The sequence below is a fragment of the Hetaerina americana genome, unplaced genomic scaffold (assembly GCF_022747635.1).
Source record: "Hetaerina americana unplaced genomic scaffold, ioHetAmer1.1.p SCAF_2, whole genome shotgun sequence".
Classification (NCBI taxonomy): domain Eukaryota; kingdom Metazoa; phylum Arthropoda; class Insecta; order Odonata; family Calopterygidae; genus Hetaerina; species Hetaerina americana.
The window spans coordinates 84,271,647-84,294,450 of record NW_027286763.1 but is presented as its reverse complement, the minus strand read 5'-3'; the positions used below and the strand labels follow the sequence as shown (position 1 = coordinate 84,294,450).

The following is a 22,804-nucleotide window of genomic DNA, read 5'->3' as shown; positions in this document are numbered from 1 at the left end:
GTTTTGAACCTATCTTCGGAGTAATTAAGATTGATGATATCGTCCTACCAGAAACTGAAATATTTAAATACAATATGGCAAAATTAAAGTTATCTAGTACAAATATAAGCATTTTTTGCCTGAAGACATCATTATCATAAGCTGTTACGATTGCCGTTAAAAATATGAGGCGACACAATCTCCCTTGCTCCCTTTAAGTTGATAATCTTAGTAGCTAGGGGGATAACTTATGAAAAAAATAACACGGTAAAAAGCTTTCAGGCTGTCACTTGAAACGTTACACGAATGTTGTCTTCTGAAAAAATTGGTATTGCGTGGGAACCTCGGTCATATGTGAAACGTCTGCCATGATTGCAGTGTCCACATGGGAAAAATATAATTAACTCTCTCGTCATATTGAAATTGAATGAAGTGAAGAAGAAATACCTTAGAGAAGTGTTGAAAAAATAAAACCCTTGTTTAAGATGAAATTAATAACAGGTTGTAGATTTATAAATAAAAAACTCTCCTCTTAAAAACCCATAGAAATGCTGTGAGACACCTTTCTAACAGTCCAACGGAGGTAATGTTAAAATTAAAAGATGATTGTATTTTTTGAATAACTAAAAAAATAATAAAATCCTCAACGAGTAGTTTTTTATTACTTCAAGAAGTAGAGACCATTGATTGTGAAGCCCCAGTTGTGTTTTTACTACTCGCGATAACTGGCAAACGAGATAAGTTCCAAAAAACGATGCGAGAAAATTTTCCCAGAGGTTTGAACATTCGATCTGAATTTTATTAAAACACAGAGGGAAATCACCCTAGGAATGAAAAATAAAATAGAAATCCTTAATTGTATTGGATTTGAATGCTATTCCCAGTCTCCTCTTAAAAATTGAACTTTGGTAACCATATATTTTCACTCGTATGCACAAGCTTCTATGAACCCTCCACACCCAACGGATGAACTTGTTAGAGTAAGACAACAGAGTCTCAGAGCACCCCAAACCTCTCCTTCCCCACCTATCATCGGATCCCTCCACAAGGTCCTTCTAAGCAAGACAAACGGTATACGAATGCCGTTCGATAAAAAACGACCATTTATTTTATGGTCGAATAATTTATTGCGAGAAAATTTAATTTGATTTTACATTCAGTTCTGTAAGGTTCAGAAGCCGTTTATGCTGGAGAATAAACCCGGCTCCGGTGGCGGCGGGGTAAAGTCCTCGTCTGCTAAGCCCACGGGTTGCGGGTTCAATTCCCTCCGGAGTGAGTTTTTCTCCACCTAGGGCATGGGTATTTGTAAGAGTGTCCATTGTTATCATTGCTACATCTGTGCGCTATTTACTATCGGTACACTATTTACTATTACAATTAATGGTGTACCGGCTTAGTGTGGGGTTTTACCATACACCCTACTCTAGTTCAAGCCTTAACAAACTTAGCATAAAATCTTCATGAACCCATATTGCAAAAACTCATTCTTTAGCGCTGCACACTTTCAACCTCGGTTCATTCCATCCAAATCATATTCTATTCCTCCCTCTATCTGGCTTTCCCAGCATTCTACTTTTATCTATCACCGTCTTTAGCATCCCATCGTCAAATGATGATTTTTGGTTTAATTTGTAATAAATCTGCGGTACAAGTATCATTGTTTAGACTCCAGTATTGCGCCAGCGGGACCTGTTTGCAAGTTGAAACACGTTCAGTTCACCCATGGCAACGATTGTGCTAACACAGGATACTCCATTGAAATTTTGCTTTTGTTTGGACAAAATTATGATAATAGGCCTGAAGGAGGAAAAGAAGGGTGTAATCTAATAGGGGAGGAAAGAAGGAGGAAAAGAAGGGTGTAATAGGCTTATGGGGAGTCTGCCCTATCCTAGAGTGGATATAGAAGACGGTTAAAAACATTTACGGAGAGGAGTCAATCAATTAAATAGAAAGGTGGACCCAGAACTCCAGTATTTGGTCTAAAGCAAATAAACATATACACTTCTGCTGCCATTTTGAGAGAAGATCGTCAACTAACGTCAAGATCATTATGAGATATAGTGAAACTTTTATTGGATGCCATCCACACGGTGGTAACAGAAAAACTGCACACGAGACGTGTTTGTATGCGGTGGGTTCCGAGATTGCACATGCCCGAACAACAAGACGTTCTGTCAATGGTTTGTTTGCACCTAACGTTGATGCTGCAAAAAAATATGAGTTTCTTTCGAAGGTTATCACTGCAGATAAAACTTGGCTACATGGTTTTGATTCTAAGGGCAAACAAGAAAGCTGTATGGGTGGAAATCTTCGGCTTCGCCAATACTAAAAAAAGATAAAGTGAGAAAGAAAAATCAACATGAAGTGTGTTCCTGATCATCCCTATATTCCAGACCTAGCCCCATGTTATTTATTTATGTTCCCCGACGTGAATACACACATTTGTTGTCAGCATTTGAAATTATCAGCAGCAGTAGTGGTGGCTGCTCAGGCGATTTTGAAGAAGTTATCGAAGAATGGCTTCCAACATGTTATCGAAGACTGGAAAAACGATGGGAAGGGGTCAATGCATCCAAAGGTGTGTACTTTGAGAAGCAGCATAAATTCTTTTAGAAAAAGCAAAGGTATATTGTTAAGAAAAAGAGTATCGATCTTAATTAAGCACCCCTCGTACACACATGTAGGGCAGAAAATTATGTACTCGCTCACCTGATTAATCATTAATCATCAGGTAAGCAAGGCATCTGATAAGTTTCAGGTATCGGAACGTCTGTCGCGTTTGCAATTCACAAAAAATGGAAAATTCCATATTTGTTGTCATTAACTTCAACTGAATGTTCCCCCATGTTATGCCTTAAACGCTGATGTAATCACGATGCCTTAACGTTGTCCATAGCCACTCAGAGCGCAAGGTATATTAGATTTGCGTTCACGCATTGTGACCGTCTTCTCATTGGAGCAACTAAATCGGCCGTAGGGAACCTCTTGTCATTCATTACGTCCGCCGCCGCTGCCTTTCGTTTCTCCGTCCCTTCTATGTGGCAAGCACCCACCCAGGTCTAAAAATATAACACGGAAATTTATTTAGTGTGGAGACTGCCAACATCCTTTTTCAAGGATCACCTGGGTTCAACGACAACTTGAAGGCCCGTGTCATATTAAACGTTCGTCGCCCACGTGTCACCCTGGAGAAGTTTCGCCTAAAATTTTCCCTTTCCAGGCTGAATAATTGGGGGGCGGGGGAGGAAGCCGCGAAGAACCTGGAGCACATTTCTCAAACGCTACACGCCAGTTCATAAGGCTTAATAATTTACACACAAGGGTCCTGCTGATGGTAATTAATGGTGGAGCACTTGTCACCTGCCTACATTACACTGCTTTCAAATTTGAAAGTTACATATCAAATTTAAATCTGTTTCCAGAGTGATTGTAAATCGACTTGTAACTTTGAAAAATGAGCTCCTGGATAGGTTACTTAGACAAAAAACCAAGTACCCTAAGATATGAGTAAATAATTTCTTTATGTTATTGTATTAAATATAGTAGTGGTCGAATACGTCCAAAAAGTCCACGAAATGCAATTTTATTTTTAATTTTTCTGTTCAGCGAACAACAAAAATCCGACAACATTGATGAAACGGTCATTCGCGCGGTGTTGGATCAAGATTTCCAACAGTTTAATAATTATTAAGGTCTGAAATTCATTCCCTGGGAGTCTTTGTCTACTTGGGGCGAATAGGTCAGCGTTGGCTTGAAGAAACCAGTACGCTGCACCACAGCAGTGTGCAATGGCAGATTAGTGTCCGGAGGGAAATATGGATAATTTCTAAACCATACAATTTAAGCTAGATTATCTTTCCTCTCATAGAAAAGCCATAGAAATATAATTGGCAATATATGTCTTAACTAAACGTTTAGCTATGACGGTAAGACGTTCATTTTTTCTTTATTGTTACTCAAGTATAATTTGAGGCCCGTTTCTCAAAGCTATATGTCAATTTGCAAGCCTTTGTGACTTGCTAATATAGAGGCTTCCCACTGAATGAACTCTGTTCCAGCCATTAATCACATATTTCTCATGATAAGGGGTTCATAATGCTCCATATGTCATTTACGACTGTTTCTTTAAGCTCAAGTATATGGATTTACATCTTTGAGAAATATGATTTTATAAAGCACGGCTCAACTTCACGTTGGCAATAGGCAGTTTAGGGATTCTTTCAGAAAGTAGCATACTTAAGTATATAAAAATATATGTATATGTATATGTATATATATATATATATATATATATATATATATATATATATATATATATATATATATATATATATGTATGTGTGTGTGTGCGTGTATGTTTATACATTCACACATGTATTTTATAGCATGCCCAAGAGTGGAAAACATAATTGTACCTACGAAAAGTGAAGAGTCAGGCGTGATGTTGTGGAATCGAGACATTATAAAATCTTTGTTGCAATTTTCCACAATTAAAACTTTATTTCGACCATGGTTTCGATACACTGTATCATCATCAGGTCTGATGATGATGCAGTGTATCGAAACTATGGTCGAAATAAAGTTTTAATTGTGGAAAATTGCAACAAAGTTTTTATTATAATTTTACCTCATGATAAAAGATTTTTGGTAAATTGTAATGTATAAATTTTATACAGATCGATAACTTGTATCAAATGGTATAAGATAAATGGCATGTATTCTTGTTCCTGAACGTAAATTTTAAGAAGGATATTTCGTGAGAGCACCAAATATTCCTCAATATCTAGACCCGTTAGTTGCGAGAGAGAATTGGAGGTTTAAGATGAGCAAATGTAAGAAGACAATACTACTACCTTTGAATAGAGACATGTAGCGAAGATTTGTATAGAAAATTTACCCATAAAATGTTCTCATAAAGTTCCAGTGTGAAATGTACTTGATCTCTCAAAGATATGAAGTCATATGGAAATCATATAAGTAACGGATCATAACGGAAAGATTTATCACGTGTTCTAAGGATTTGGACCCTATGACGGATTAAGACTTTTTCATTTGAACCCTTACTTTTTGACATTCTTACACCCCTCCATGACTACTCGTATAAAGATTGAAACGACAATTCGTTTAACAAAGGACGGAGGATTCATGTGTACTAGACGTAATACATATAATTTTCAATTGTTTCAAGGAGAATTTCAAAGTAATCTTTTTAATTCAGGTATTTAAGTACCTATAGATTTCCTAGAGTGTTGCTGGCATCCACAGTGTTTTTCTTTCTTCATTTTTTTATAAGGGAAGCAGAAGTAAATAAGAAGGTAAAAATAGGAATAATCCATCCTACAAAATCATTACTGCACAGAAAAAAGAAGCCACGGAATAGGTAATTCCGTTTAGGGACCTGTTGTCACACTTTTTTATACACGAATCCACTCATCTCTCCCATTATTCCTATAGATGGCTAATTCAGACAATTTACTTTCAGAAAGGTCTTACGAATTTTCCAGATAAATAAAGCACAAATAAAGCACAACCGCAAAATTTCCTTTCGAGGAAGAAGCTTTGTATTTCACATCAAAGAGTAGAACGGAATGACTTGAATTATTACGATGGCGGGAGTTTCACAGCAAAATCCAATGGTCACTACATCTGTTTTCACTATTTTGTCACACGCATTGTCAATAATGAATATTTTCCAGAGGTACGACCGGTAACTGGTTTGTCGGTGACAGTGATGAGCACCCGGATTACTCAAGAGACATAAACTTAACATTGATTTGTTTTCGTGGAGATATCTTTTAATGGGCCTTGGTGAAAACCGTGGGTGCCGGAAAGCGGGGCAACGAGTCCCCCCCAACCCAACCCTTAGATTTACCGACCCATTTAAGGCTTCCAAGAATATGTTCTGGAAGGAAGAAAATGGCACGGCTGGAGGAGGAGTGAGGGGCAGGCAATGATTAATGAGGAGGCTTCGTTAGTTTTTCGTTACTACCCACAGATTTTAACCTGACAGCGACCATTGAGGGTATTAGGCCTTGGCTTTCTCGGCGTGGGAGGGGTTAACGCGGTGAAGGTATAACTTGCGCATGGTGAGTTAACGACTTGTCCAGTATTCTAAAATAGGAATTCTCACATGACTGATTGGTATATTTGCCCTTCCAGAAGAATATTTTACCATTACTCAGGATAAATTTTTTTTTCATGAGTATCGGAAATTGAAGAGATTTCTTCCCACCTCTAGTACAGATCTTCGACGGTTTGTTTTTGTTTAGATTGGTCCACGCAGCAACATCAACGAGGAAAACACAAAAATTTTATCGGTGAGAGTCGAGCAAGTCCACCACCGTAAGTATCGCCTAACGCAAGAAATCAACTTAACATTTAAATAAATATTGGGTATTATTATTATTGCTTGCGTATTAGGTAATTTGACTGCTCTCCTTTCTTACGCCGTCGTGGTACACGAGTATCATCATCTTCATCGCCAATATGAGGGAGATGCAAAAAGCAACGCCCACGCTGGGATGACAAACTTCCCCGAGATCTCTGAGAGATTGGCGTAAGCCGGCCAGAATTGCACAACCCTTTTAGATCCGTGCCCAACTAACATTCAAAATAGCTTAGAAGTTTTTCTATGTTTAATAATACTACTTCGCGTTCCCTTCGTCAGTCTATTATAAGTTGGTCCCATCCAACATTTTCGTGGAGAATTGAAAGAAAGTATTTTTTCCTCAAATTACGCAAATATGAGTCAGTTTTAAACAAGAGAGAACGATTATTAATTTAATATCATCAAGTGGAGTAAAATGACAAACGTGGAAAGAAATGGGAGGATTGATTGTCCATCAAATCTTTTAACTAAACCAAACTTCTCGAAACGATGTTGGCTAATCGAATGGTGATACGAAGAAATCCTAGGCTTCGTACATAGAAGTATGTGTCTACCGTGGTCAAGTAATTAATGCTTAAATGTATAAACATGAGATGCTGTCTCGTGCTTTGGTCATCGGTGACCGTCATCATTGAGCTTGGTGTATATAAATGAAGCACAGCACTATTAAAAAAATAACGATAGTGCAAAGCTCACGCAAAAGACTCTCAAAACTTTCGAAACAGCAACTATTTTCAAAGGTAGGAAAAAGACTGGAAGCTCACAGCAGGAGGGGAAGGTAGATGTAGGAAAATGGGAGGGGAGACAGGGGGCTCGATGAGCGTTTGAAAATTCATCGGGTGGTAAGGGGGGAGGGTGCCCCTAGGAAGTTCTGCAGTTCTGTCCTTCTCCTCCTTGAGAAAGGTGGCTTGGGCCACCAAAAATTCGAAACCTAGTGAGTTTCTTTTCTTTTTTGTGTGTTTCTGTGTTTTTGTCTGTGCCCAATAGTGCTAACTTTTCTACATTATGCATATATATATATATATATATATATATATATATATATATATATATATATATATATATATATATATATATATATATAATTGTATATGGGGGTCTGCGGTAACCCAACGGGTAGAGCGCTGAGCTAAGTCCAGGTTCCATTCCAGGGGATCCCTCTATGCACTCTCAGCTTCACACAAACTTTGTGATTTTTCGGGTCCCAGGTCTTTCTTGGCAACTATAACCGGCAAAGAGAAAGGAACCGGTCCCCATACCCTGATGTGTAAATCTCACACGCCGTCGGGCTTAGTACTGGGTGAACTCGACCATCACCTACCAAACTGACCTTCGGGTTGATTACTGTGTACATGTAGATGGGCGAGTGATCCGAATCCATTTAAATGTCTTCGCCTGGGACATCCATTTGTAGTAAATTGAGACGCGGGGCTGGAAAGGGAGAAAGACCCGGCCCAAAGAGCACTCCGGGGGCCGACAGTTCGGACTGAAATTCCTTCGGAACCCTTTGGGACGTCTTCTTCCTCACCCCAAAACCCATCTCATTCGCCTTCCTCCGAGTCAATAAACCCCTTCCCATGCAGTCCACGCTTTTATTTATTCCTTATTTATCATACACCCCACCCCTCCCTTCGGAGCCCTCGGCCGGCTCTCTCCCTCTCTCTCAATGACTGACGGATACATTCCATGAAGGGATCTTTTTCTTCCGTTTTGAGTCGAAAGGGCGACGACGGTCACCCTCTCGCGTTAACGAACCGAATGGGAGGGGGCGTGGTTGTTTGTGTGTCAGCGAAAAATAGTGGCTTCGGATGTGGTCCGAGATCCTCTTCACCCTCCCTCACTCCACCGAGTCCCGTCCCCGTACTTGCGTTTCGATCACTCCCTCTCCGGACATAGTTTACGTTTGTTAAAAATGGGTGACACTGAAGCCGGTAACCATGCCAGAAGCAATTGGTGGCGATGTTATTCTGTTTATGTCCCACGCACAGGGGCCTGTTTCTCTAAACATCGCTTTGAAAGACCTTTGAAAACAGTCTTAAAGACGCAATGTAATAATTTCAAATATATGCATTGCATAATAATGGAGAGTGGCAAGTGTTGCAGTGTTTATTTTCCGATGCAGACGCCGTGTGTGAAAATTACAAGGACTTGCAAACTGATTGGTAGTTTGAGAACCGGTTCCATATCGTTCGGTTCACGATACTGACTGTGTCTTTTGTCAGTTATCTATCGCTTTTGTCTTGCGAAAAATGCGAAATGATATATATCAGTTTTGAGACTACACATCAGTCAGTTGTGTTAATTTTTAGGGACAAACAATGAAAAGAACAGGTGCTGGGGTTTTTCTTACAGAACGCTTAAGGTCAAATTGTCGGTTATTTATCTTAGTAAAATATAAGGGAATCCTGATTGGGGTTCAATACGCCGGCTCATTTATATTTACATATTTAAATAATGTCATTAATAATGACATATGTCAAATTATATCTCGCCAGCTCGTTGAAGATTCCATTCAGACCACGAAACGATCCCAATATGTCACACTTTATGAATGGAATATGCATTCATTAAAATATTTTGGACTTCAGAAGAATGATCTCCTCCAAAGACACTTTCTTTTTCACGAAGTTTTAAAATTATTCCATCTTCATGGTGATGATAAGCGGAAAATTACCATTAAGTTCCGCACTTACAATTTAAGAAGAAATTTTGAGCTGCCCAGCCCCAAGTAGCCACACGCAGTGCTATTATCTATTTTTTAGAATTTTTAACGAAACGATTTTAAAACGTCAATTTGATTGTGTTATTCCTTAGGAGAAATTAAACTGTTTTAATATCTAAATTGAGATTTTTTTTAAAATTTAGCATAGTCGTAACTTTTTGCTGTTAATAACTGTGTATAAGAAAACCTGTCACAGTTTTGGCGGTATCCCGAATCCAGATATTTTTTAAAGGACCTAACTTTCACCAATGGCCACAATATTTTCTAAGACGATTACCATCCCTTTCGAAAGATTCGGTTGATATCGTGAACCCGACAATTATCTGGAACCGAACCGAATCCTGGAACCTGTTTCTCAAAGCTACAAATCAGTTTTGAAGTCCTTATACTTTGCAAATACGCTGTTTCCTCGATAAAATAAACTGCGCAAAACTTTCTACTTTACGGTTAGTTTTGGAGAAAATAAATACACCTAAACACCTACGTTTGAATGAAAGCACCATACAATTCCAGTTTCGACCGACCACCCTAAATGCGATAATTGTACCTAAAGGTCCAAAAGTAAAAAAAAAATGAACTGGAAGATGAGCCAGGATTCAGTCAATATCGTTCTTCTCTCAAGCTGCTCAAAGCAGAAAGGAATTCCGGCTGTATACATCCGTACATTAAATTTTGACTACCGTCGTTTAACATTGCAGCACCAGAAGTCAAAAGAGCTGGAAAGACCATAAGATATAACAGTTGGAGGCAATAATGACGAGCCTTAATGAAGGGAGTAACTTCGTGCTAATTCATTCAGGGATGATAAACCCAGACACCTACGCTTTCGTGGCCCAGGCGTTCCTCGACCCCATTGGAAAAACAAACAAACGAATGTAGAGGTGCTGTTGGCCAGCTTCCGTCTTCCGTTTTAAGTGGACAAAAAAAAGTGGAGCAGTGTGCGACTACGTAAAAATAAAACTCTATGACGCGGAACTGCTCTGGATCATCACTTCGGGCCATTACAAAATAATCATAATCACTTTCATTCGAGCAGGTGTTAGTTCCTGAAGGTTTTCCGCGGGAATCATCACGTGTGTGCAACAAGAAAGAAACAGCTTTCCACCCGTGGAAGAAATATTTCAGTGTTGAAGTTCATCGGAGAATTACGATCAACATATGGTGATAATGCACGACTTTCCTGTGCATTTCCAGGATAAAATGGTTTTTCTGCCTAAAAGAAACATATCGGAAAGGAAAAGTATTGTATTTGACAAACGTGCTTGAGCTAAAAATTGTGTTTTGTGACTTTGTTTCTGAGATTTAGAGTGATATGCGGGGCGTTTATTCGAAAGCATGATAGAGCTCAGGTAGAAATACATTCCACGTCTAAAATGTTTGGACATCTAATAAGTTATTCTGAAAGATTTATAAAAACCCGGTAAACATCATAGAAGTCGTACTGATGTTGTAAAATAAATACTGCTCTGAACTATGCTTAACTTTATCTGATTGTTTATAGCTTGCGTTGAATTTCATGAAGTCTTGAGTTTTCCCTCCACCAGGAGAAATGTTACTCGAGTGATGGGACATTGCTGGTAAGGAAAATCATAGCAAAACCCATTCTGTGATCCCACTTCTTAGAGAGAGCTAATTGTCACTGAATGAAGGAAATTAGAAGCAATTTATTCACAGGGCCGATTTGATAAACATTTTAACTCAGAACTGACTCAATTAAGGAGCGCCCACGAACAAAGATTACCGAAGAAATCCATGTTCAAAAAGACAGAGCTGAGATACTATATATAAAAAATTAATCCCACATTCAACATTTGAATTTTTTTCGAGCTTTAAAAAAATAAATCAGAGGAAAGGGGCGATTCTATTGCACTTCGTAGTATATCATGAATAAACCTTACGTGAATGTTATCAATTTGGGTTCAGGTACGAAAATTATAGCAAGGGTCCCTCGAGGGATCACGTATAACTCTAACCTACGGACCTACGTACGCTAATGGCAAATTTTAGATTCATTATTGACCCACGGGGAAGAGTGCTCGTACAACATGCGCTATTTTACCGAGGGCGTCGCCTTTATAACTTATTTATTCATACGCTTTCAGTATGCCTAACTGAAACGATAACTTAAGCTTTTACAGACAACATTTTTTGTCGGATATTATCTCCTTTAGCCTCAGCGTTCAGCTAGAACAGAAGCAGTTCAGTTCTTGTTGATTGCGTTTCCCGTGATGAGCCAAAATTGACCTCACAACTGTCTTTTATCGATGTCCATCTCACATAGTCGACTATAAAGACAAAGTACATGCATGCCTTGCCATCTTACAGCGTTTGACTGAGGATGATGTAGGTCTAATTTAAAATAAATTTTGTGATATTCTCTCATTTCATCCAGTCGGCTGGCTTATCGTATGAACGGTACGCTTAACTTGAGAGTCTCGGCTGAAAATACTCTGACAAAAGGTATAATGACGACGGAAATTCACGTAAAAATCTCGAAGGGCAGCGGTCGTCCCTCGCAAGATCTTGGGTGGATTTACCGGGTGAACCCGCTCTATTGAAAGCCCATTGCCATTAATTATGTAAATTATCTCGGTGTACCGATCGTGTGCCGCTGAGAATATTAATGATAAGTAGGGCAGTGCAATCAGCTGCTTCATAATTGAGACGCCGGAAATTTTGAAAGCCCATTAGATCGTTAATGATGGTAGGAGAAAAAAAGTCCTATTGAGTCCAATGCTGGTCCACCATTAGGGGTCAACGCACTTGTCAGTCTTCATGTTCGCTCTAAAGGGAGCAACGCAAAGAGGAGGTAAATTGCACATAGGCTGACCAAACGGTGTCATTTGGAGTGCAATCATATTTAGTCACACCCGGGATGAGTTCCCCCCTCCCTCCCTTTTGCAAGTTGAAGTAAGAAGTTTTCAAAGCCTTTCATTAGCACAAGTAAAATATCAGCTAAAAGGAAATTTTTAGGTGAAGAATATAGTAAACACGATATTCGGGATTAAGGAAAAATAAAATGATCCTCAGGAATTTCCCGAGTGTAGGAACCGTAATCTATCCAGAGGGAAAAATAATTCAAACATAATGCTATACGGACGGCGAATGATTCGTTCATTCATATCGAACATTACATTCTATTTTTATATGGACGCTACCGATCTCATGAATAAAAACCGTCTAGTTCATGTAACTGTAGTAACATTAATCAAAATGAATCGGGAAAACGTTGGATTCGCGCGCGAAATTGTATTAGGTATTTTTTAAATGCGTGAATGAATTGGCTGTTTTTCGATACAAATACCGCGCAGAATGGAACTTCATTAGGTCAGGATAAAAGTACGGGATTCGGCAGAAAATAATGCACCATTTTGATCGAATGAAATATTTCATGCAAGGGAGAATCGGTACAATTTATGCATTTGTTGTTTGCAATTTATGCGTCTGTTTTTTCGATGGCAGGGTATATTTTTTTTACTTATTTTTCGATCTGGATTCTAACAGGGGCGCATACTAGCGCAAATATTCCATCGCGAACTTAAAATTAAAACTCTATAGCCACATACTTCCCAACAAATATAAACTGATAATATTACGAAAAAGTTGAATTCGTGACATTTTCATGCCTAATTGTTTACCTTCGCGTTCATTGACGCGACATTCAAATTTTGTCTCCTGAAGCTGGAATCAAAGGTATTCTTTGGTCACCCATTGCTGATGACGAATAATTTATGTGAATTGCGTTTTAAGCCAAAGGGAAATTGTTCACAGGTTTCTGTTGATTAGGGGAACAGGCATTTCTTTACGCAAACGGAGGTAGGCTGAATCCTACGGAGGAAAAAGATAACTGTCTTTATTTTGGGGCGAGATTATGACTAAGGAGTCTCTTCTACCAAACATAACCCCTCGTCACAAATTTACAAGAATATAGTTATAGATAGAATTTACATACCATATATATATATATGTATATATATATATATGTATATATGTATATATATATATATGTATATATGTATATATATATGTATATATGTATGTATATATATATATATATATATATATATATATATATATATATATATAATTCGTAAATACGATATCCTAGGACTAACATACAATAAAACATTATATTAGCTGTTTAGTACAATAACTAACTATATGTAACACAATCCATACAACATACAAACGTACAATACACACATACAAATAGCGTCCTTTTTTACCAATTTGACTATTGCCGAAATTTGGAACCAACTTATATACACTATTCCAATAAAAACCAGTCATCATGATCTCACGCTTCCATTTATTGAATAACTAAAATCTCCTCTCCTAGCACACGGATACACGACATTATTGTACGAACGACAGGAAAAAAAAGATCACCCGATGATTGTATTCATGGTCTCAAAAATCATCGGTCTTTCGGAAGAGCCTCATAAGGGTAGGGTGATGATTTTAGATAGTCACAATTGAAATGCCTTAGATGAGACTCAAGTACGACTTCATCAAAAGTATTCATTACTTCAACCCCATTGTTACTTTAAAATTCAATAATCATAGAGTCTGAAGAGGAGGGTCATCGTGGCACATTAGAGCCGCTCCCATTAAATCTGTATTAAAACAATTAAAAAAAAGCAACAAATTATCGCAAACTGGAACGGAGTGGTGAGATCAAAGGGAGAGAATAAATATTCATGGTATTATTCCTTACTTTTCCTAAATTAGAGTTAAACACAGAGAGAAAGCACAATTTTACCAATGCGACACTCGCAACTCACACATAGGAAGAATGGTATCAACATGTATCCAACAAATACAACCCGCGAACTGTTACAAAGTACTTATTCTTTGAGAATAATGGAAGTCGGAAAAATTAGAATTTACTGTGGAAGATATATTCTATAGGTGATTAAGTTACTTCATTACATACCTGATTTTTGTCACATTCAATCTGCGCACCCTTTCACAGAATCAACTTTGGATTAAAAAGCGCTCATTTTTTTAAACAGACACATACTATGGGTGACTTTTGGAAACTTTCATATATTTTAACTAATTTGAAATATCATTTGACATAATTTAATAGGCCAATGCTAAAAGTTAATATATAGTCTCCTAGGTTTTTCAAACCACATTCTAATGATAGCAGACATGTGAATGGAGGCGGAAAAATATGAAGTATGGTTAATAGAATATGGAAGATATTGCTACAATAAGAGTTATTGTCCCGTCATAACCGATAGTTGGTCTGGTTTTGACGTTGTCGAATCCAAAAGAATAACGTCGGAAGTGGCGCTTATATTCAAAAAGCCATGAGAAATACATGCGTAACGCTGAAGATCTGAACTCGGTGAGGGAGGTACTCGGACACACTCGTCGACGAGGGATAGGTGGGATGTTATAAGTGGAGCGTCTAACACAGCCTTCGGAATCAACGCCGGCAGTAATTAAGTGAGACGAGAAGTTCAGGAAGGTAGAGGGTCGGATTCCAACCCCCTCCCAAAATGCCTACCTGACCGCAGCCACGCCGGCAATCACGAAGGTGAACAGGGCAGCCAGCACCCATAAGAAGTTCTTCCCGGCCATGTCGACTCCTACTCTTTCCAGCCGCACCCCCTTCAAAGCACCCGAAACACACGCGTGGGAGTGGTGCAAACACACGACCAACCGTCCCGGCGGCGTAGGCGACGAGGTCCGGAAGCTCTTTTGACCGCGGCGACGAACAAAACCCTTCGCTTCCACACGGAAGGGAGGAGAGGACGGGAGCGAGGAGGCTGCCCTCGCGGTGGAAGACGTGTGTGTGTGCTCGTGGGGTGGGACTTTGCTCTCTCTCACTTCACACTCCGTCCCTGTTGATCCCCAGTGCGCGTCTCTCTTTGGACTGCGCGCGCCAAGACGAAGTCAACGGCGGCGTCGCGCCGAAAACCAACGGCCTCTCTCTCCTCCCATCAACCTCCATCCCCCCCTCTTCGACTCCATTCTCCCCCCACCGTCCCCTCTCTCTCTCTCTCCCCGCTTCCTACCCGCACCCACCCCTCCCCACTGGCTCTCGTAAAACTCTCTCCCTCACTCTCTCCCACCCCCACTCCCTTACTCTCTCCCACCCCCACTCCCTTACTCTCTCCCACCCCCACTCCCTTACTCTCTCCAACCACTCGGGATCCTCCCGTTGAATACCTCATCTATTCCCTCTTTCTCTCCCTCGCGCGCTCTGTTCGCCAAGGACTCTTTTTCTCGATACGAGTGACTCTACTTTCTTTCTGTTCATGCCTAAGTTATCTCTTTCCACCTTTTCTCTCTTCATCCCTTCCTCTCCAACACCCCCACCCCATCTGAAACCCGATCTGCAATTTCATCTGATGGTGGTTGCGGTCGTGGTGGTCGAGAGGCTGGAGCGAAGTATTACTCTCTCCCGATGGGTCGACAAACCCGCGAAGGGCTTCGTTGTGTCACATATACAGTGTGCACATACTGTCATTTACAAAAAAAAAAGTCAAGAGTCATCGGCGCATCGAGATTTGGGGTGAAGTTGAAAACCTTCGTTATGTTGGTATCCAGAGTGGATGGCAGTCAATTGGACTGAGTTTTTAAGTCGCCCTGTGAGGCTGGAGTGCCTGCCAGCCATCGATATATGCCAACCAAACGTTTTCACTTTTTAGAAATTCTCAGAGAACCGGAAAACTAAGCCTTTTGCAAATGGTACTCGTAGTACCACACCTGGAAACGATTTTCGCAGAAAGTGATGACTTAGAAAGTGTGAATATGAATTTACGAGTGCAAGATTATTTCTCTTGACCCACCAACAACGTTTTCCTAAGTTCCTTGCCAGTTTTCTTATCTTGGAGCAATCTTCGCCAAAAAATCGAAGGTTATTGTTACAATTTTCAATAGTTTTCACTTTCGAGGGAAATATCCATTGTTTTCAAAATGTTATTGAAAGAGCTATGAGTTACTGAAATGTCCAGATGGGGAACACAACCCATGGAGACCAATGGAAAAATATATAGAGAAAGTGAAGGAATAAAGTAAGACGCAATATGGTGGAAGGAAAGAAAATTTTGGAGGGCTGCAGTCAACCAATCTTGGAATTGAAATACTGATGGTGATTCCAGGGTGTTCGAAACGTGTCGAATTCGGATTGATTATTCCTAATCGTATCATAAGGAAGTCTTTAAAACATAAATTTAAAAAAGTAATTTTTAATTGTTCAACAAACAAGTCCGATTGTGTTGTGCTCGTGGTAGCGTGACCTCATTGGTCAACTCCCGATATTTTTCAGTGAAGAGCTGTCATTGGTCAACTCTCGATCGGAAAAACATCGCCGAAAAAGAACGTCGAGCCTAATGATTGATTTATTAAAAACTGGTATAGTGTTGAAGATTTTTTAGTTCAAAAAGATTCTGTAAAACTGATATATCGACTCCAAAAACTGTTTTTGGATTTGAGTAAAAGGAAAAACGAAACTTTTCGGCAATCGTCGACTTTGATTTTTGTGTTACGAAGTCATAGTTTTCCATTTCATTATATTGGAAGAATAAACACTATTTGTTACTTACATTTGAATTCCTGAAGATCGAACAAGAAAAAAATTTCAAACGGTGGATATCCGTTTTTGAGTAATTATATTCAATCGGAACTCGAGCGATGGCGAGTAGGGATGATTATGTCTGTTCCAAGGAAAACTGTTTTCTCGTCAGATGGCAAAAAAAGCTTCAATAGCCCCGCAGCGCAAAGTTTGTCAATACTTTTGATGTATTCAGAGAAAAACGATGCATTCAAAAGTAAAAATCTGATCTTGAAGTTCAAATGGTTATGATAGTTTCATCGACGTAGTTTTATGCATATGGTTTTGGCGGGGACCACGAGAAGGAATCGGGCCCCCTATCGAGCAAAAGTTTCGAGGGACACCAGGTATTGGGGCGTCGACAGTGCATCTCATCGATAAACGTTTTCTCCACCGATTCCAATTGTATAGACAAAGTGCTGGAGGTGCCGGTAGTCAATACTGTGAAGTAGTGGTGCTCAAACCTCATAGGAGTGGGATTTAATTTCGGCTTCGGTCCTTTCTTCGTAGTTGAGATGGAATGGAGAGAACAATCGGAAGCACGAGCCCAATTCGCAGTTTGCATTCAGAGGCATGCGAAACGCGAGTACGCGATTGTTCTACTGACGGCACTCGATGTTTTAAGGTAGTGCAAGGACGACGGTTGGAAAAAATCAGTGTTTTAGCGTTCGATATTTTAAACGCAGTGCAGCAACTTTAAACGGGATGAGAAGCCGAAAATATTATCGGTTTTCGAAAACGGTTATCGTAGGTACGATAGCAGAAAAGCCTATAGGAAAAAATTGATTTTCGATTACAATAAGCAATTGTCTTTCAATAACATCTATTTCGACTCAATACCCCACAAGCCACCGAAAAGGAGAATGGCGGAGGGTGTTAGTTCACCAGCCGTGCAAGCATACATATTAGGTCATACATGCATTTCAATATATGTATTCTCATGTGCAAAAAGACTCGTGCACATTCACACATTCGCGCATATATCATGAAAACATTAGTATTTGAAGATATACCTACACTTTGATATTAAATGAATACATTCGGATGGTTCGGTGTAAATTTGTTATGGCTGTCCATCATGATAGCTTAAAAATGAGCAATTGAATCTGACGGTGACGGTCTCTCTCTCTTATTTGATCTCAGTGGTCGAATATACCGATTCAATTCGGGGCTATAATAATCCACTTGGTGCAGCAAGAAACCTCAGTTGTCCTGTGCATTTCTGAAAGTCTGACTTTCCTGATATATCCGTAAACCAATAGGCTCTAAACCTAAATCCTACAACATGCCTACTCTTTCCTCGTAGGAATTTTCGGATATGGCGTTTCTTAACCATATGAGCCTGTAGCCACACAGAAGCTTCCGGGATCGTAGTCGCTTGGCTGGCTTCTTTGCGCGTGGACATCCAATGGACCAAAAGAAATTAAACAAATACGGGATTTCACATTTAATTTCCAATGCATTACGCAGAACACTTCATGTACAGCAGAGCACCGGGCGTGACGGATGGGGCATGAATCGAGAATTTACCCCGTACCTTTTCCCCATTCCTTAATTAATCCGGGAAAATTGCCGTGGATACAAATGTGGCCTAAGAGCAAAGACCTAAAGAGGCACAAAGCAATGTATCCTGCATTACCTAGATGTGAGCGAGGGACGACTGTAGTACTTCAGATTACTCCGAATCAACGCCGCCGAAGCGCTTGCTCTCTTTCTGCCGCGGTAGTTTCCGGTCCATCGGCACTCTTGAGGCAGAGAACCTCGGACTAACCCTCCGTACGCCGCCTTTCCGAGCATGCGAGAGGACCAAGAGCTTTCAACCAATGCCCACACACACACACGACCCCTTTAACATCACTGAACACAACACCGCCTCTCAAACATTTACTCTCAATCGATAAAAGATCGCGCCAACAACTCGATAAATCGAATAATCGATTTATTAGCAACTGAACCTTCAAGAGAAGTCAGTAGTTCGTAAAATGCTTTCTAGGAAACCTAATACATTCCACTTAAAAAATAACTTTAGGGGATTTGAACAGTCGAAATACGTAAATATACAGGCCCAAGGAGGATATTTATTTTTTCGTTGAAAACCAATTTCACGAAAAAAATAGTATTGAAAGTAATAGGGGAAGTGAAGAAATTATAGCAATTTCGAATTCCGTATGTATCTGGAAATATCAGAGGTGTGGTAGTTCGCAGGGTAGAGCATTCGGTTATAGACTAGAGGACCAACTGTGGTCTCTTGGAAAAAAAGGTAATATAGGCCATTCTAGGTAGAAATATGACCATTACAAGTTCCATGTTGGTCTATTGGTCTTGGAAATCTCCTTCGACACTTATATACGGTGGTATCCGCCACATTTTGATCCTATGCAGTTGATCACCATGCATTCAACCACTTTCAGTGTTAATTTCTCACCCCAAGGGCACATTGGTCCCAAACCTCTACTCGCTCATTCCGCTCTCCTAAGATGTCTTTGGCACTCGGTAGAGGTATTTAACCCTGAAGAAATTGGGTCCTTATTTGCTGCTTTTTACGCAAACGTTGCCTCTTAAACACCACGATGATATGAGAAATTTTCCCTACAGCAGGATTAGGGCCATTTTGTTTTCTCCTGATTCTTCCAGCGACTCTGGAGAGAAAATTGTGGCAGTGCACAGTGAAAAGGAAGAGAAGAGATAGCGGGGAACACATTTAAGTATTGAGCAAGGTCTCACACAAAATCCACAATACGGGGGAAGATAGAGGGGGAGGACAGAATTACAATATCTTCAACAAGTGAGGAAGTATCTAGGAACGTCTCACGAGGAAATAAATAGAAAGGATCAGAAAAGAGACCACTGGAGGTCTACATTCAAACCAATCTTAACGGTATCCGACTCCTTGAATATAGAAATACATATATATATATACCTATATATGTAATATATATATTATATATATGTGTAATATATATATTATATATATATATGTAATATATATATGTAATATATATATTATATATATATGTAATATATATATATATATGTAATATATATATATATATGTAATATATATATTATATATATGTTTATATATAGGTATATATATATTTCTATCCTTCCTCATCTATCCTTCATATTTACCTCTAATTAATAAATTCTTCATTAAGAATTATTGCTTTGATTATTTCTGGGCTGAGCTAACTAATAATGAACTTAAGCATTCGACTTAAGAGTTCCTCTTTTTGTAGAGAATCTCATTAATTTTATTCTATTATGGTTTATCCTCATCACAAAACCCTCACTCTGTAAAAAGCTCAGTAATGACTGCAATACCGTGGCTGAATGGTTAGCTCGAAGTTGATCAACCACACGTCTGAATGACTTCGTATTCATCAACCCGTCTACTGTCATTCTCACCCCAGTCCTTACCATTCCTCATTTACCATTTCCTGTGTGTGTTACCAAGGCACGCATGGATTTTGGAAGAGGTGAATTATAAATAACCTGACGAATGCATCCATCCCTTCTGATTTCCTCTAAGATTCGGTGTCTCGTCTGTTAATTCCTCAAAGGTGAAGCATCCCCAGCGGTGTGTGTGTTGGGGTTTCAGGGCGCGAGACTTCCGCCTTCCGGCGACGCCGACCTGCCCTCAACAGCGATGAGTGAAGGGAATTAATCGCCCTGCACTGGAAGGATATTTCCGCTCAATGGTCTCACTGTTTGCATTCCTGAGAGGCTTTCGGTTCTTTCTCATCGCCCTCGCGCCTTCATCTTTAGGGGAAGTGCAGCGCACCAGAAAATTTTTCCTTTCTATTCTACCATTCTACCATCAATTATAAAATAGGTAATATCATGATTACCTCTGGAGGCTTACCTGAAATACTTTCCCGAGGCAGAAAATGCTGCTGATAACATAATATTTTACTCATTTTTTTAAACAACAGTTGCACATAAGTTTCACCAATGGAAGCATCACAGTATACTCAGTGTAAAGAAAAGTGAGAAACTTAAATGTAGTTCTAATAAGATGCATTCATGACTTCTTGAGTGCAATGTATAATATTAAATATTAATATCAGGGACCTAGTAATGTTTTTATATGAAGGGACAATTACTAGACAAGAAAATCATGAAAACACCAACAACAAATTATTTTTTAAGCATAATTCCTCGTAGCATATTTATTACCTTACTAAGTACCAGGTAGGTGCTTACAGAAATGTTCTATAAACAATCTGGATATACTTTAGTATCTAGATTTTTAAAATTTAAAGACTTAATTCAAATCGTCTTGTCTCTCAAAATATGCAGTACAAAAATACATCTTAAGGGTTTATTAAATTATAATATTTCAATGAATAGATGAAAGATTCAATGAAATTTTTGGATACATCATTCCGCGTACTTATCAAATAAGCTCCAACGATTGAAAAATTTATGGATTCTCTCGAAAAACTTGCAGACATTTCCGATTCGTGAAAAATGTTTAAATACAATGTTTGTCTATGAGGGAACAAAACAAAATTTAAAAGATATATATTTAAAATATCTACTGAGAAAGTTTTTCTAAATATTTTAATTAAAGTACCAATAATTAATGAACTCGTCATTTGCTTAACATCTCGCACCAATTAAGCCGTCAAAAATGCAGAGGAGTACGTACATTGCGCATTTTTTTTGTGGTGAAAAATTTTCTTTGCCTTTACACTGCTTACATAACACTCGTCGCCGAACTACAGAATGGAGATCGGAAGGAGGGGGAGGCTCAAGATGACGGTATGGCATCAGAAATCCGCCCATATGTCCCCCTCTTCCGGGAGGTGAGGATCGGTCCTCCTCAATTCATCTCAGCTCGCATTATTTTCAAGAGAATCGTCAACCGCCGCTCGGTGGAGACATTCTCAATCTGCCTACCCCTCTTCTTCCCCGCAAAAGTCTACAGATATTACGCCTGCAGCCTCAAAAAATTTCACAAGATTTAAACGATAACATGGAGCATTTAATAGGAGCTTTCCGATATACATTTTCCAATAACGGCCTTCGACATATAGCAAAGATGAAGGCGGTATCTATGCATCAATTTGGTGATAGTTATCCAGGTATCTATCCAGTAGGTATTTCGAGAAACATCGATAGTATCGGATGAATCGAGGATTATCGTGAATATCAGGTGATATTGATCGTACTTATCGGACATGCAGAGAAATGATTACTGTATTTGGCGCAACTAGCAATATTGCGTGCAAAGAATATCGAGAATATCAAAAGATATCACGTAATATCGAGTATATGTACGAATATCGTACACCTATATCGATTACATCACCAAGACTATAATAATGACAATATCGCCCATTATTTTCGACCTATGAATTTTATGTTCCTTAAACCTATCCATATCGGCCTGGTTGATATGAAAAATAAATATCAACTTCTGTGGAGATCCCGTCGATTCTTTTTTCTCGCTCTCCCTCCTCGCGCCCTCCTCCTCTTTTCGTCGCCTCCCCGCGTCCGCCGAGGGTGGCCTCGGGAGTGTCCCGCACATCGTCCCACCTCGAGGGCAATCACATCCCATCCACTCCACACGGGAGTCAACCGGGGATCGCAGCGTCGGGCCGGGACACGAGGCGTGAGACAAATGGAGAGAGAATTCCCTGCGGTGCAAAACCTAGACGATTGACTAAGTAAATGAGCAAGGGATTCGGGAATGACTCTACGAAGTAATCTTTTGAAATTTTGGAAATCATCTACAGGAGCCGCTTGGAATCATAAATATGACTGTCGGATGAAGATCAGAATAGAGGTTTAAATGAATGGAATTTTTTCAAATGAGTCCGCTGAATTTCAACTCCTGAGGGAAACAACATAAAATAATATTGAAGTGAAAATGGATAGTTTAGACCGTTAAATATCCAACTCTTTATGTGATTATCACCTTAATGTTTACTTTACGTTGCTTAAAAGTGATGTGAGGCAATGCAATGCGTGTGCGATTTCAAAACAGCCATAAAGTTTCAGCCAACCATTAGTCAGGACATTCATTTTTAGATGGTGAGGTAAATAAATTACCGTATTCGTGGTGGTATATAATATATTATGATTATGTAAATTGCTCACATCACCCTCAAGCCTCCGATTACACTTGTTCACTTAC

The 22,804-nt window shown here is 39.3% G+C and overlaps 1 protein-coding gene across 1 annotated transcript in view; it reads right to left on the bottom strand.

Moving 5' to 3' along the window:
• LOC139687533 (glutamate-gated chloride channel-like) overlaps positions 1-14,968 on the bottom strand; it is a 49,357-nt gene extending 34,389 nt beyond the window's left edge. Inside the window, exon 1 of the mRNA XM_071584734.1 lies at positions 14,608-14,968. Coding sequence (XP_071440835.1) covers positions 14,608-14,681 — 74 coding nt within the window. The 5' untranslated portion in view covers positions 14,682-14,968. The remainder of the gene's footprint in view (positions 1-14,607) is intronic.
• Positions 14,969-22,804: the final 7,836 nt, after the last annotated feature.